Genomic DNA, 15,705 nt, shown 5'->3' with positions numbered 1-15,705 from the left:
CAAAGCTGATCAATGACAGTGTGAAGGCCAATGTCAGCCCAGCATTCTTACCAATTGAGAAATAGTTTAATCAGTACCTTAATTTTCTAGAAATCAAAATATTAGTAAAGAACATAACATCAATGTGTTTTTGTTAATATCTTCCAGATTACATAGTTTTATGAATTTATGTCACATAAAAACATAATCTTTATGATCATTTGATATTTAAAAATTTAGAGCATATTTTACCTTCATCCTTAAAGCCAGGGTATATTTATAGATTCTATTTACATAGATTTAATCCACAATATCCTCATATTTCATCAATAACAATTAGGGCAAAGTACAATGAAGTGACCATCAAGTCACATCTGTAAACCTTGACACATTTACGTGTTTAGTCCTTTGTAATAACATGCAAGGTCTCCAAAATGATAAACCATGTATTATTTCTCAGCACTGGATGAGTTTCAAGAGACAAAGTAAGCCAAAGGACTACTCTCAGGGGAGATTTCTTATTATGTTTCAGGTCTTTCACTTTGCAGAAGGGATCTTTGGAACAAAAGTTAGTTAACCCAAAACATGAACCAGTGATTCCACGCAGTGAACCTGAAGAATTTTAGTAAGAAAAAGGGGGGTGCCAATTTTTCATTTAACATTTTTAAAATGTAATAACCCTCTATTATTACCACCGCTTCATTAAAGAAGAAGGAATATTTGAATAAGGAAATAGTGAGAAGGCTATAATTTCAAAATAAAATGCAAAATAGTAGGAAGATAGTGGGACCCACCGACACACACACACACACACACACACACACTCCACATATCATTGCCTTTATATTCATTTTGCCCTTGGTAAAAGTTTTACTTGAACTTACAGTTGCCCATGTACTGGTGTTCGAGAGCCATTATTACTATTTTTGGTATGGTGATTGGAAGCCACCGTTGCTGTTACTACTTTCTGTTTGGGAGATTAACCTTGACTGGTCGGTGGAACTGAAATCCTGAGCTGGACTGTTAAGCAGCAGAGCCGGCAGGCTGCACAAAGACTGGCCTAAGGAAGGCAGAAGGCAGTGTGGGGCGCTGGGAGGCGAACAGTTCTGTCCTTTCTAGGAAGTATGCAGGGCCCTTAAAAGATATTCTACCCTCCTGCATAATGGCCTGGCGACGTTTTTTGGCACAATACTGACACATTCTCCCAAAAAAGGAAAAAACTCATATGTAAAGGAGAACAAATAACCCTACAAACTAAAGTGAGGCGTGAAGAAAGAAAGGAGGCTGAAGATGGGATTTTGAGCATTGCAAGCTCTTAAATACAAAACAAAAAATAGAAAACTCTTCGTTACTAGCTATCTGCAAGTCAGACTGATTGATACCACTTTCAGCCGATGATGGGAAGGAAAATGAAAACTCTACCTTAAAAAGAGTTTTGTTATGATCACAGATGAATTAGAAAAATGAGAAGAATTGCCTCTAAGGAAGTCAAAAAGTGATGACATTGCTTCTTTCAGCCCTTCTGGGTAATTTGGGAAGAGACAAAACAGTTCAATTTTTGCTGGCTGTTGAAGTCAGCGTGGAGGAAGAATGCATTACAAATTTAAAAATATGTTAGCAACATTATATTTAGTTCTGTGTTAATCAGACAGAAAAATGAATAACTAGCCATTGCCATTCCTTCAATATTTACCAAGCATCCACTAGAGCTGTGCTGTACAATACAAACATAAGGAGTCACACACATACACCGCATATGAAATTTTACACTTTCTAATAGCAACATAAGAAAAATAAAAGGAGGTGAAATTAATTTTAATAACATATTCTAAGTTAATATATCCAAAATATTATCATTTCAACATTTCAACATCATCAAGATATTTTTCATTCTTTTTCGTGCCAAGTCTTTGAAATCCAGTGTATATTTCTTATACCTATAGCACATCTCAATCCGAATGAGCCACATTTCAAGTGCTCAGTAGCCGTGTGTCTACTGTATTGTAAAGCACAGCACTAGAGTCTCATATCTTATTAGAAGACACAGAAAACCATGCATAATCCAGGGCCTAGACCAGAGGCAAAACAAACACATTTCAAGAATTAAACTAAAACCAAAGGCCACAGGCAATAAGCACCAAAAGGAAGGTTCAGACAGTGTGTTTTGGGATTTCAGAAGTGGGCGATCACCCGGGGCCAAGGAACTGAGCCTTGAACAGGGCCATAGAGTATGATTATGTCAACCAAAGGGAGGAAAATGCATTCTAAATGGAGGAAACAGAAACATAATGTGGTTTTCTAGTTTGAAATTATTATAAGATAGCTTTGAGAATGAAAGTATTCCCTTTGGGAATAAAGTCACCCTCATGTACATCTTTCTCCTAAAAAGTTTCGCAGTCCCAAGAGTGAAAGGATGGCCAGGCCTGCTGCATTGAATCCTTAAGTTGGCCAATGTACAGTGAGAAATGAAATATAGCAGTAACCAGGTTGTAGATCTGCCGTGCATAAGGGATTTCCTAACAGAGGGGATCACTTGGGCCCATGAAAGCCCTGCTCCTCCACCTAGAATGCAGACAGCTCACGGCGTGGGCTCCTTCAGACTGGCAGGTTCCTCACTCCTTGCTCCAGCTAAGACTGTGAATCTCAAGTTCATCTTCTTGAGAAAGAGAAAGGCACTGAGGAGCTGAACCCACTCAAATCCTTGTTCTTACATATACCGACTGCCGTTCTTGTTGGCTGGTTTCTTGGTCTATGGAGATGGCAGAAAGTTTAACCAAAACCCAGTCATTGTTGTTACCAATCCTAGAAGTGCCTAGCACACTGGGAACTGGCCAATGCAACAGAATCCTCATGGGAGGTAGGAATTTAGTGCTCCTGAAAGAGTTAACAGTACTTGGGGGTAATATCCAAACCCAGCTCTGCTGGCACTCACCACTCGTTCAGCGAGTGGGCTTGGCGATATAGACTCACTGTATTAACCTGGGATATGTTTATTGACTCATATTATGAGTCTGAAGGCCTTTGGAGGAACTGAGGACAAAAGTGGGGGTGAGGCCTATTAAATCTGCTGAAAACTACTGAAGAAAGATCTCCCTGCAATTTTAGCCACTGAGTTGTCTGAGAAGCAGCCTCACCCTCTTCCTTGAATTTGAAGAACAACGTCTAGCCAAAGGGCATTCTAGCTCATCTTAAAACAATGCAAGGCCATTCAGTTACCTTCCATTCCTCCTCTATCAGTCAGGTTTCAACCAGAGAAACAAAAACAGCAAGAAATATATATTAAGAGATTTATTGCAAGGAATTGGCTTACAAGATTAGCCAGACAATACTTGCCTAGCTGGGCAAGTTCAAAATCTGTAGGGCAAGTCACTAGGAAGGGCATGCAGGAACTCTCAGGCATTGGGCTGAAGTTGCAGCCACAAGCAGAATTTCTTCTCCTGAGAAAGCTCATTTCTGCTCTTAAAAGCCTTTCAACAGATTGAATCAAATCCTTCTGGATTATCTAGGCTAATCTACCTTACATAAAGTTAACTTATGATGAACTTTATGCACATCTACAAAATACCTTCACAGCAACACCTAGATTGGTGTTCGCATAACCGGGGAATGTTACAAGCCAAATTGACACACAAAACTGACCACCACACCTCCCAAGACTAACCCTCCTCTCCAGCCAAATTTACTCAGCCCAGACACATCATCTGCAGTGTGGGCTCCAGGCCTTTGTGCACAGGGACTTTGCATGGACTGTCCTCTCCCTGCCTGTTGCCCTGTGACAGTCCATCTTTCCATCTGGCCCACCTTGAAGGCGATCTCTATAAAACTACAGAGATTGTCTTGCCAATGCTATTCTCCTTGGTATTTATAAAGTTTCAAATTATTAGTTACCTTTTTCTATCTCTTCCCTGAGACTGCCAACCCCGTAGAAGCATGGAGATCTTGGCATCCCTACCACAGAGAAGACCCTACAAACATATGTAACGATGATGAATTCATTCACAATGTATCACCCAGAGAGTAGGATCCTTTTTATACCCAGCTGTATTCATCCCAAAGATTATCTGGACAAATAATTTAGGCAAAAGGAAGAAAAATTTTCTCCTGAATTACTCAGGTTTCAGAGAAAAGGAATTAAGAATTAAGGTTATAAAGAGTGCATATCTTTTTACAGTTCTAATTTGCTATTATGAGCTACTGTCCAAATCTAAGTTTGTCAAAGATGAAGAGTCGGGCTTACATTTTAGATGCTTAGACACAATCTCAGTGAAGTTCCAGCTCTCCCTCCTGCCCATCCTTCTAAGAACTGACTTTGCATTTCATCTGCCAGGGTCTCTTTCCTTTAGAGGTTCTGCAGTTTGGTTGGAACTGCTTGGGAGAGTCATTTTATTTGTGAGCGATTTGTTCTCTGATAACTAAAATGTATTGAGTACTTACCATATGCCAAATACCATCTCAATTATTCTACACAACAATCATATGGGGTAGGTACTTTTATTATCTCCAATTTAAAGATAAAGAAACAGGCTTAACAGGTTAGAAAAACCTGAGCTCAGGTGCCACTCCTCTCACTGGAGAAAGTATTTCATCTTGGGCAGGTCACTGAACCTTGAGGACAATAACACCCACCTCAATGCATTGTTACGAGGATCAACTAAGATAAAGTAAGTGAAAGTGGCTGCTATTGAGCCAGGCACAAAAGGGGCACTTAGAGAACTTCAGGGACAAGTACATAAAAAGTAGAATTTTTATGTTGCTTGGCAAATGTACTGATGCTGCTGTGACTTGCTCAATTATAAAGCTACAGAGGCCGGATCACAGAATTGGTCAAGGATGACACCTATCAGGTCTTCTCTGGATAAAACCGGGTAAAGAAAACAGCTAATGTTTCTCAGATACCAGATGGCCTGCCTGCATCAGAATCAACTGGGGAGCTAAAGTGCAGATTCCTGACCCTCATCCCTGACCCACTGATATGTATAAAAGTTGCTTTTAAGACAAGCTCAAATAATTCATATATGCCCCTAAATTTAAGAGCAACTGTGTATATGAAGGTATATAAAGCTCATCTTTTCTCAAAAACATATATGTATGTAAATACGTATGTACATATGTATAAGTTCATATTTTATCAAAAAAGGATAAAAGATGTCTATTTACATGTTTTATTTTCCACCAGAACCAGGGTCATTGGACACATAATTTATTTTTCATGATTTACATGGCATGAGCAGTGCCACACCCAAGCAGAAACCTACAGTAGTTACCTTTATAAATAAAAAAAAAAAATCAAACAAATTATACATCAGAGAGTTATCCAAAAGTATAAGACTGAAACCTAAATAAAGATAGCTTAAGCCGGCGGTCATTCCCAACTAAAAATCATTTTTGGGACTTTAAAAAAATTCATGTGTCTGGACTCCATTACAGACCAACTGAATTAGAATGGTTGAGGGGCAAATCCAGGCAATTATATGCTGAATTGTCCTATAGATGATTCTAATTATCACCTTGGTTAAGAGCCACTGATAAACATTTGAGTCAGCAACATGAAATATACTTGTTTCACTTCCAAGGTGGTGATGGTCCATTTGTTTCTCTGTAGAACAAAATTGTTAAAAAAGTGCATGGTCAATGTGGCTCACACACTGCTCAACACTTCTTGTTGATACTATAATATATAAACATAGTTTCAGGATTTGTCTCTTAATTTATGCTATAAATAACCAAGAGAGGCCAATATCAAAAACCGTGCATTCAGTGGAGTCAGCTATGCTCAGACCTCAACACAGCATCTAAAGCACACCTACACACACACCCATAGGTGGTAGCTCTTACCGTCACCTTCCCCTCGCCACCACCACTTTCTCATTCTTGAATCCTCTGCTTTCCTTTTTCTATGTTCATCTTCAAAAGCTTTGGGCAGCAGGTCAAGGTGCCTCCTCATCTAGCCGATGACATTGGGCCTAGAGAGGTTAAGTGACTTCAAGGCCACTCACTAAATGATGGTAGAGCCAGGACCTGAATTTGCCTCTGACTGTAGCTCCAGACTCGTTCGAGTACTTGTTCTCTCCCTGAATCTGGTGGGCAAGACGCTCTATCTCCCCAGGCCCTACACACGGGGCCGGCTTCTTGGACTCGCGACCAATGTAGTTGCACAGGGCTTAGAGTGATCCCACAAGGCCCAGCTATTAGAAGGACTGGTTTAATGCCCTGCTATCACTGTCATGAAATTCTAAACAATTTTTTACCAAGGATCCTGTATTTTCATTTTGCACTGGGGCCCACAAACTACATAGCCCATCCTGCTTAAAAGTGAAGAGGGTTGTCCCTGGCCTTTGAGATGAGTGGCCATTCACTTAGGAGCCTGGAGAGTGTGTACAGCTGCAGTTTAATTTTCAAAGAGAGTCAGCCTCAGCTCTGACCACAAATGCCCCATCCTTAAGGAGATCTCAGCTTCCCTCAATCTTCAATTCCTACCTGGACAGACTTGTGAAAAGAAGCTTTGTTCTCCAAGCATGTGCTAATTGAGATATTTCAATTATTCTTGGACCCTTGCTAGAAGCCAAGGTAATTACGTTTCTGTGTAACTTAGAATTTGCTACTAGAAACAGTGACTAACTAGAGAACATTAAAAAAACTTCTCTCCTCTCCAATACACATTTTCTAGCAATCAATACTTTCAAATCCCTTTATTTACATATCAATTATTATCCACTTGTACTTTGATGGCTTTACAAACAAATCCTAATTTGAAATACTCTCTCAAACAAATCTTGGACAAACTTTTCCTGTTTCTCTTGAGCTCATGAAGGCAGTATTATTTTTATTTGTTTAGGTATGTTTAGTTATCTGACCCAGCCAGATGATCCAGCATTGTTTTTCAAGTGTTTTTGTCTTGTTTATAATTTAACAAAGTAATACAACAGTTGGAAGCATTTGTTCTTTCTTTAGAAGTCCCCTTTAATATCAAGGAGAGACACATATTTAAAAGAAGGAATGGCCAATGCATTTTGTTTTAAGCATATTTTCATGAAACCATTTTAGAGCTGAAAAATACTTTACAAATCACTGCAGGCAATGTCCTAATTTTCTTTGTAAGAATAGAGATTGTGACTTGCTCAAGGAGTAACTGCAAGTTCAAAGCACACAGGAAGAGACCCCAGGGCCACTGACCCTGTCTAGCATCAAGGTCACCATCTAAGTACATTTGTGCTTAAATAGTTCCAAGTACATTAGAATGATGATCAGTAAATATTCTTGCAGAGTTCAACTATGATTCCAGAAATTGAAGTGGCATATGATTTTAATGGTGAAAAGGAAAATAAAATTACTCTTCTCTCTAAAGATGATAGGAAGCACTATTAAAAAATATGTGATTGTTTATGAAGAATATTACTTTTGGAGACATGCAAAATACATCACAAATATCTTTCACATAACATTATGTTAAAATCCTTAATAACATCGTCAACTCTTAGATATGTCAGATTTTTCTTATGAAGTTGTCATGAGCATAGGACATGTGATTTGGCCACAGTGTATCTGAATCAAAAAAGAGTAACTATGTGCCACGTAGAAGCTGCTTAGAGGGCTGCTGAGAATCATTTGGTCCTTTGGTCACTGATGTACCTTTCACATACCTGGATCACTACCTTCACCTCCCTGATTTATTCTTACTCATGGATATGTGTCTCTTACTAGACTGGTTCCTCCTCTTACGAGCAGGAAGCTTGTGTTTGCCATTCATCTTTTCATTGCCAGCAGCGAGCACACTGCCTGGTACATAGTAGAAAATAAATGAATAAAGAAATGAAAGAATGATCAAATATCTTACAGAATGCCTATATTTTCACACAGCTTTATTATAGTGAAAGTGTTTCAACATATGCTTTTTTAAAAAAGAAGCCTCCTATGCCTTGCACAGTGTTAATGATGCAACAAATGTAATTAAATGATTAAAGAGTAAGGAGAGGCATAAATGTATCCACTTACTTGCAAGCAAGCCAACTCCACTTGCCAGGGATCCAACCCAGGCTGTTTTTCCTTTTCCTTCACCAAAGGCATCCAGCCATTCTATGTACAGGACTCCAACAGCCAGCGGGGATCCGTAACACAAAAACTGAGTAAGGAAGGAGACAAACACAATCACCCAGCCCCATCCACCATCAGGTGACTTTTTAAGTTCCATCGTAGGATGAAATCAAGGAGGTGTTTCTCTGTAGGTCCTAAAGAAAAACAAACAGAAAAGAAAAGCATATTTAGAGTGTGGTACGGGACAGTATTTTGGATTAAAATATCTCCTACATTAAAAAATATAAAAGGTTCTCTAAAGATGTACATGGAAAAGCATAAAATATCACTGACATATTAACTTTTAAATTTTCATTTATGATTTGAATAAAGCATGCATCCACATGGTACAAAAAATTTTTTTTTAAATTATAAAAATGCATAGAGTGAAACGTCTCATACCCCTTCATCAGGTTCCCATCGCTTCCCAACCACAGGGAACCACTGAGTTTAGCTGCTGGTTTTTAGGTTCTTGGGTTCCCTAGGAAGCAGACTGTTAGCAAGAAGATTTACTAGGACTGCTGTCCAGTCAACACCTGTGCAAGGGCACAGATGGCAGAGGGAGAAGACAGGCACCCTTGCAGTTTTAACGAAGGGGATTTCTAAAGTCGGGCTGACCCATCAGAGCTGCCCTGAGTTAGGCGTGGGGATCTGCCCCGTCACACCCCCATGTGGACCACTCACTGGATGCGGCCACCCAGGAAGGGGTGGTGGGTGACCCGAGGTGAGGTGGCTCCACAAGGGCTGTCGGCTGAAGGCCATCTGCCAGCGGCATCCCCCACAGTCGGGACAAAGAGTCTTTCATTCCTGAAGGGAGCCTGGAGGGGGAACTGGCAGCACATCACAACTTTCACCAACGTGAATACCCTTCCAGAGTTCCTTATGAAGCACTAAGCAAATATTCTTCGATTTCCCTCGTTTTCAACAAAAAGTAGCACTCTATACGTTATATTCTGTACCTTGCCTCATTCGCTTAACATCTTTGAAGATTTTTCCCTATCAATACATAGAAAGCATCTTCAGTGTTTTTTTAATAAATACATAGAATCTCACCATATGGCTGTATGCTTGTTTATTTACTTATTGAATAGGCGAAACATTTGCATGGCTCAAAATTTCGAAAAGGACAAAGGATATACACTCCCTCATCTACCTATTTCTCATCAAATCCTCATCTCCACAGATAACCAATGCCTCTTGCTTCTTTTATATCCGTCTAGAGTTTCTTTATGCATACCCGAGCACACTCAAATAGAGTTTCTCTATTATTTTACACAAAAAATAACATTTAGTATATTATACACACTGGTATGTGCCTTGTTTTTTTCACTTGACAAATATCTCGAAGCTCTTTCACATAGATGCATACTGACCTTCCTCATTCTTTTCTCACTGTTGCATTGTATTCCAGTATAGCAATTTGTTTAACCAGTCCCCTATGGCTTACAATGAAAAAACAATGCAATCTTACATGTGCATATATCTTTTTGCTTTGTATCTGTTAGGAAAAATCCAAAAGTGGAATTGCTAAGTCAAAGGGAAGGTGCATTTATAATTGCAATTGGTACTATCAAATTGGCTTCAAGGGGATTGAACTAATTTATATGATTGATATCTCCAGGATTTTGAGTATGGTGTGAGACTTTTGGATTTTCGTCAATTTCTTGGCATTAAAATAGTATTTCATTGTAGTTTTAACTTGCATTTCTCACAGTATGAATGTTGTGCATCGTTTCAGAGGTAAAAAGCCATTTGAAATTCCTGTCTAACTCTTGGGTATACGTGGGTGTATTTCTGGATTTTCTCTTCTGTTCCATTTATCTGTCTATTCACATACCATTACTGCATTAGTTTCATTACACAATCTTTTCATGAAAGTCTTTTTAAAATATAGTTTAGTCATTAGTGGAGCTAAGTTCCTTCTCACTTTCCCCATCATTGCATTCCTTTTTCAATATTTTATTGGCTATTCATGTTTGTTTGCTTTTTTTTATGAATTTCGGAATCGGCCTATCTGGTTTGAAAGAAATCTGATGATGCTTTCATTAAGACTGATTTTTTTAAATTTAAAAAGTGATTTAGGGAGAATTGATACTTTTATGATGTTGACTCTAAGAATATGGTGTGTTTTGCATTCGTTCAAGACTCTTTTTGTGTTTTTAGTGTTTAAAGTTTTCCTCACCATTCATTTTATTGTATCTTTATGCATTTTATACTTTTTGCTAATATTATAATTGAGGTCACTTCTTTGATTTATCTTCTGTTTGTATGTGTCAAAGCTATTGATACCTGTATGTTAATTTGGCATCCAACTACCTTACTAAATTCTATTTGCAGTAGATTTTCAGATGATTTTCTTGAGTATGTACAATATACAATGCAATACAGTTATATAATCATCTACAGTGATAGTTTTACCTCCTTATATATTTTGAATTTTTATACTTCTAATTTTCTTCTTTTGTCTTTGCATGGAACAGTACATTCAGAATAATGTCAAATAAACGCAGACATTTTTGTCTAGTTCCTAACTTTAGTGGTAATGCCTTCAGATGCCATGATGCTGTCACTGGGACTTAGTTAGATTTATTTTACAAAGCTAACAAAACATTCATATTTTTCTATTTTTAGTGCTCTACTGAAGCATCCACAAATTATTGGGTTCAACCTTCCTCAGTCAATGTACTATTTTGATTGTGTTAGTCTATTTTGGGGTGAGGGGCATTTTTAAATTCATAGGTGAGATTTGTCTATTTTTGTTTCTAATTTTTACTAACAAAACATTCATATTTTTCTATTTTTAGTGTTCCTTCTAAAACAGCTTACACGGCAATGGTTTTGGAGATCAAAGGCCGGGCTTCTATGTCCCCAACAGGGACTTCCACGTAATCTATACCTTCAGTGTTAGGGTGGGAGTTTGTACATGGGATGAGAAAGAATTCTCAACACAAAGATTAGGATAGAAAGAAGTAAAACGTTTATTTTACTTTCTCTGAGAGAGAAAGGAAAGGGAGGGAAGTAGAGAGAAGGGAAAGAGGCACGGCACATGAAAGAAAGAAGGGAAAGTGTTGGCCCCATGCAGAAGAGGCTCAGGACTTTATGGGGAAAAGGGGGAAAACTGTATTGTGGCAGATTGATAGTAAGAAATGGTTGTGGAGCCGCTGCGTCTGGTTTTCCTTTTTTTTTTTTTCCTTCTCCTGAAGAAATAGTTTATCAGTAGTCTAGCTGAACTGGTCTAATGAGGAGGATTTACATTTCCTTTCTGTCTGCTCAGCTCTTTTCAAATGTTTTGAAAAAAACAATCTCTGCAGGCAGTTAATTATTAGAGACAGTGAGTTAAGATCCCTGTGGTTAATCTTAGAGACAACGAGTTACATATTTATTTTTCTCTGTTAGCTAGTTTATTAACAACGTTGTCCTTTCATTCAATATCTCTTCATGCCAGACGTATAGTCAGGTTCAACAGAGTCTTCTTTGCCCACAGGTTTTGCCAAGCCATTCACCTGGCTGTGGTTTCATCAGATAATAGGTAAAGACAATAGGAATATCACTCGACCATTCATACACATCCCTATTTAGATGACAAGGCATTTGGCAACTATGAGAGAGTCATGGCTACACCCACGTTTGCCTGACCTTCCATGGATTTCTTCCCTTTGAATTCAGAGCACTAGGCAAAACTCATGTCACCACCTGCCATAGGCCTTTGTACAAATTAGCTTTTGATTCTTAGTGACTGAAACAGAAAGATGTTAAAATTTGTGCCAGAAACTGTAGAGTCTAAACTCTGGGTACTCAAACCACACAATTATGTTAACAGACAGAATAATCCAAAGTTCCAAATATCAAAATCCTTTGTGTTAATCAGATCTGTCCCTCCATCAGAAGTGTACTCTCTCCAAGTACTGACTCTATTGTAAAAGTAAACAATTCAGTTCTGGTCTTTCTAATGACAATTTAGTACTTTACAATTCCTTTTCAGAATCCCCTTTATAGAAAATATAGTCTTAATTCCCCAAACTAGATAATATATGATATTATATATATATTTCCCATATTATGTATATGAAATAGCCAAACATCTAAAGAGACTAGGTCGTGTAAAGACAAATGCCTACAAAATTGTCCTTCATTTACATCTTCAAATTACAGCATTTCAAGAAAAATACACATTTACATAGAGCAGCAGAATCGTGAATAAAGCCTGTATTCCTGGGAGGTGGGAGGTGATGGGGGAGGAGGAGGATTAACTCCCCTGCCAGTTTTCAAATTTTAAGTAGACAGAAATATGATAACCTTTGTCCTGCCTTGCTTTGCCTTGCCTTGCCTTGGGTGACATTTCAACACATAGGACAGGAGCCAGAGAAATTCTTTTTACAGTAAATAGTTAGGAGAGCAAACTTTAGAAATACAAAGTTAAGTTCTCATGGATATCAACTCTGACTAGAAAGACAAGTTTTATAGAGCTGACTAACAGCTTCTGATCTGTCATCATCTCATAATTCAAGATACATGCAGTCTCAATAGAACATAGCAAAAAATACCATTTAGTGACTTCTTGCTTTCTGTCAGGGTAACACCTTTCTCCTTAAGTTTCCTCTACTCCTTAGGTACCACTCGGCTGCTATTTGTCTGATACTCTGTATTCTGTAAGGCAATTTCATAAATAGGCTAGTCTTCATTTCCCCCTTTTTTGTAATGGTACCCAATTTCCTGTTCTGGGATTCAAGTCTGCACTCTGAGTAGAGGTTTAGAGGGACTATTAATCAAGGTTCCTTGACCTTGAGCAATAGAGTGGTACATAACCCAAGAGAGGCCAGTAGGGCCTCCCTCCCAGGATTCTGAATCTTGAGTGAAATGCTATAAAGAAAGAAAAATATTTGGACTTTACCGATCCCCATTAAAGTGCACTGAAGAGACCCTCTGTCTGTCCCACTACCTTGACCCCCTAGAGACACCCAAGCCTGGTTGCTCCAGCCTTCCATTTTTATGAGCTAACCCAGTAAATTATTTTAAGTTACCCGATGTCATTTTTTTTTACTTGCAACAGAATAAACATTGTGAGTATGCAATCATTTCGAGTCAATTATTTTATTTGAACCACCCATAGTCCACTTGGTCTCATTTGGGCCAAAGGTAAAAATACAGAAATACAGTTGATGACAACAGAATATAGGAAATATAGATATGCCATATCTATTTTTCTGAAAATTTCTTCTTATTATCTCCCCTTCTTCATATTTTATCATACAATATGATAAACTTCCTTATCTGGCATTCTTTTTAATAAAACTCCAAATTAACTGAAATTTCCACTAAGCCCATTTATCCTAATGTTTACAGAAACGCAGCATGATAAATGTGGTCTTTATTCAAAACATTTTTTGATCACTTACAATTTAAATTATATTGCACTAATTAGTAAGGGAAATCAGAAGAGAAATAAGGCATGGTCCTTGTTCTCTAGAAGCCCTTATCATCCAGTTAGGAAGGTAACATATGTGCATATGGAAAGGTATGTGCACAAGAGAGTAATACATGATTGGTTACCAAAGAAATGGATGCATATTAAATTTTTAGGAGTTGAAGGAAATGAAAGCAATTAAGGCGGGAGCAAGAGTAGAAGGCCTCATACAGTAGATTAGCTCTAAAGAACAATGGGGAGATTGATGAAAGGACTGCCCAGGCAAGAGGAACAACATGAACATAGGTGTAGAAACGAGATAGGCTTGATAGGTTTGGTGGAGTTGGAGAGGGCAGGTCTTACAGGGCTCACAAAGGAAAACAAGATTAAAAAGATGGTACTCTCAGCTGAAATTTAAGAATGTGTTTCAGGAAGTCTGTGTTTATAATCCCAAATCAGAATTCTTTCAACACTTTATCTAAAAAATCCTGGTATTAATAACTCATATTATCTAAGCAGTGGATTTTTTCTTTCCTAAAAAATAACAAGATCTATAAGTACCAGAATGTGTTATGTTATTTAGACTAATATTCCATGAGTATATTCAAAGTTTTGGAGTCTTATTCATATAACTGTGTAAAAATGTGCTCCTAGGAAATGTATACATTATAGCATATTCTAGGAAACTCTTTGAGAATTTGGAATCTCCTTTAACTAGAGTGTTAACAAACCAGGACTCTGCGTGACCAGATACCTTATAAAACTCAAAATTAGAAACCACTTTGAGAGACTATTGGAAGAACACTGTAATTGGGGGTAGTTTTATCATACTACAGGGTCTAATGGGATATCATGAAATTAACTTTAACTTGTAACATAAGTGTATTTCTTAACTTTAACTTAAAAATTAAATATATTCCATGTATTGTGAACCGTCCTTGGAGGAGAGAAAAGAACATGAAATAAAATTAACCATAAGAAGATATCACTATTCAACAAAATTAAACTATCATTAGAATAAAGGATAACCTACCTCCTAAAGCTAGAATTTGTTTTGTTTAAGGAGAAAGAAGAATTGGCAAGTTCCAATCACTTTGCTTTGAAAAATGAAAAGGTCTATTGACAAAAGTCAGCATTTCATTCACGGTAAAGCCTTAAGCTCCAATGCCCTAGACTGTTTTTAGTACTGTTCAAATAATGCCAATTCTTTGTTTCCTCGCTTGTTCACACTGGCTGGAAATTTCTGTTCTCTTGGTTATAAGATGTCAGAATTGCATATTTGATATTTAAGAACATTTAATATTGACATGGAAGCTTTCTGTCCCTGAAATGTATACATATGTACTATACTAGTTTTTGCCAAATACAGAGTGATTTACAATTATTTAATCTTATTTTCAGTTGACAGTTCGCTTTTGCCTCTGTCGCCCACCACAATAAACTTTCTCTAATAACCCCATTTTAAACATTATCTATAAATATCTCATTAGAGATTCACACATACATTTTTCACTTGAAATATGCAAAGAGGTCAACAACACCACATTATTTGAATTGCAATCACTACCAAATTGCTGGTGCTGAAGCACTTTATTTTAAGAGCCTAGGATCATGTGACTACACATCCTGCATGGGGGTTGGGGGGTGGGAAATGGTTGATTCCAAGTTGATTTTGCCTTAATCTAGTTACCTGTGAGGTGAGTCAAAAGTCTAAATCATACAGGGTTCTCCAACCTTCCTTCAGTTACATTTATGCCACTTTTATTATACAAAAGGCTATAAATCATGGGTGAAGATGTGGAGAATTGAAACCCTCATAGCTGCTGGTACAGGTGAAAAGGCTTAAGCCATGTTGGAAAACAGTTTGATGGGGGGAAATGGGGAATGATTGTTAAAGGTACAGGGATCCTTTCTGGAGTGATGAAAATATTTTCAAATTATATTGTGGTGCAGATTGCACAACTCTGTGAATATACTAAAAACCCGTGAGCTGTACACATCAAATGGATCAATTTTATTATATCTGAGTTATACCTTCATAAAGCCGTTAAAACACTTCAAAAGCTACTGAAAATTTTGTTTTAGTTCTGACTCCAATATGGGTAACAAGTTTCATAGACTAAAGAGCAAACCTGCTGTGCCAGAAGCAGTTCTAATATTGATATTACTCTTTTCCCTTAAACTCTGACATTTGCCCCTCCAAACATACATATATCATTTATTCTCTACCACCTCAGTTTGGGTAAAGGGAT

The 15,705-nt window shown here is 37.7% G+C and overlaps 1 protein-coding gene across 1 annotated transcript in view; it reads right to left on the bottom strand.

Annotated features, from left to right (window-relative positions):
- SLC16A9 (solute carrier family 16, member 9) overlaps positions 1 to 15,705 on the bottom strand; it is a 48,301-nt gene that overhangs the window by 17,674 nt on the left and 14,922 nt on the right. The window contains exon 2 of the mRNA XM_012657399.1: positions 7,972 to 8,204. Coding sequence (XP_012512853.1) covers positions 7,972 to 8,167 — 196 coding nt within the window. The 5' untranslated portion in view covers positions 8,168 to 8,204. The remainder of the gene's footprint in view (positions 1 to 7,971; positions 8,205 to 15,705) is intronic.

This window comes from Propithecus coquereli, unplaced genomic scaffold, assembly GCF_000956105.1.
Source record: "Propithecus coquereli isolate 6110/MARCELLA unplaced genomic scaffold, Pcoq_1.0 Scaffold115, whole genome shotgun sequence".
Taxonomy (NCBI): Eukaryota; Metazoa; Chordata; class Mammalia; order Primates; family Indriidae; genus Propithecus; species Propithecus coquereli.
Note: the sequence above shows the minus strand (reverse complement) of the source record. Positions and strands in the feature narration are given on the sequence as shown.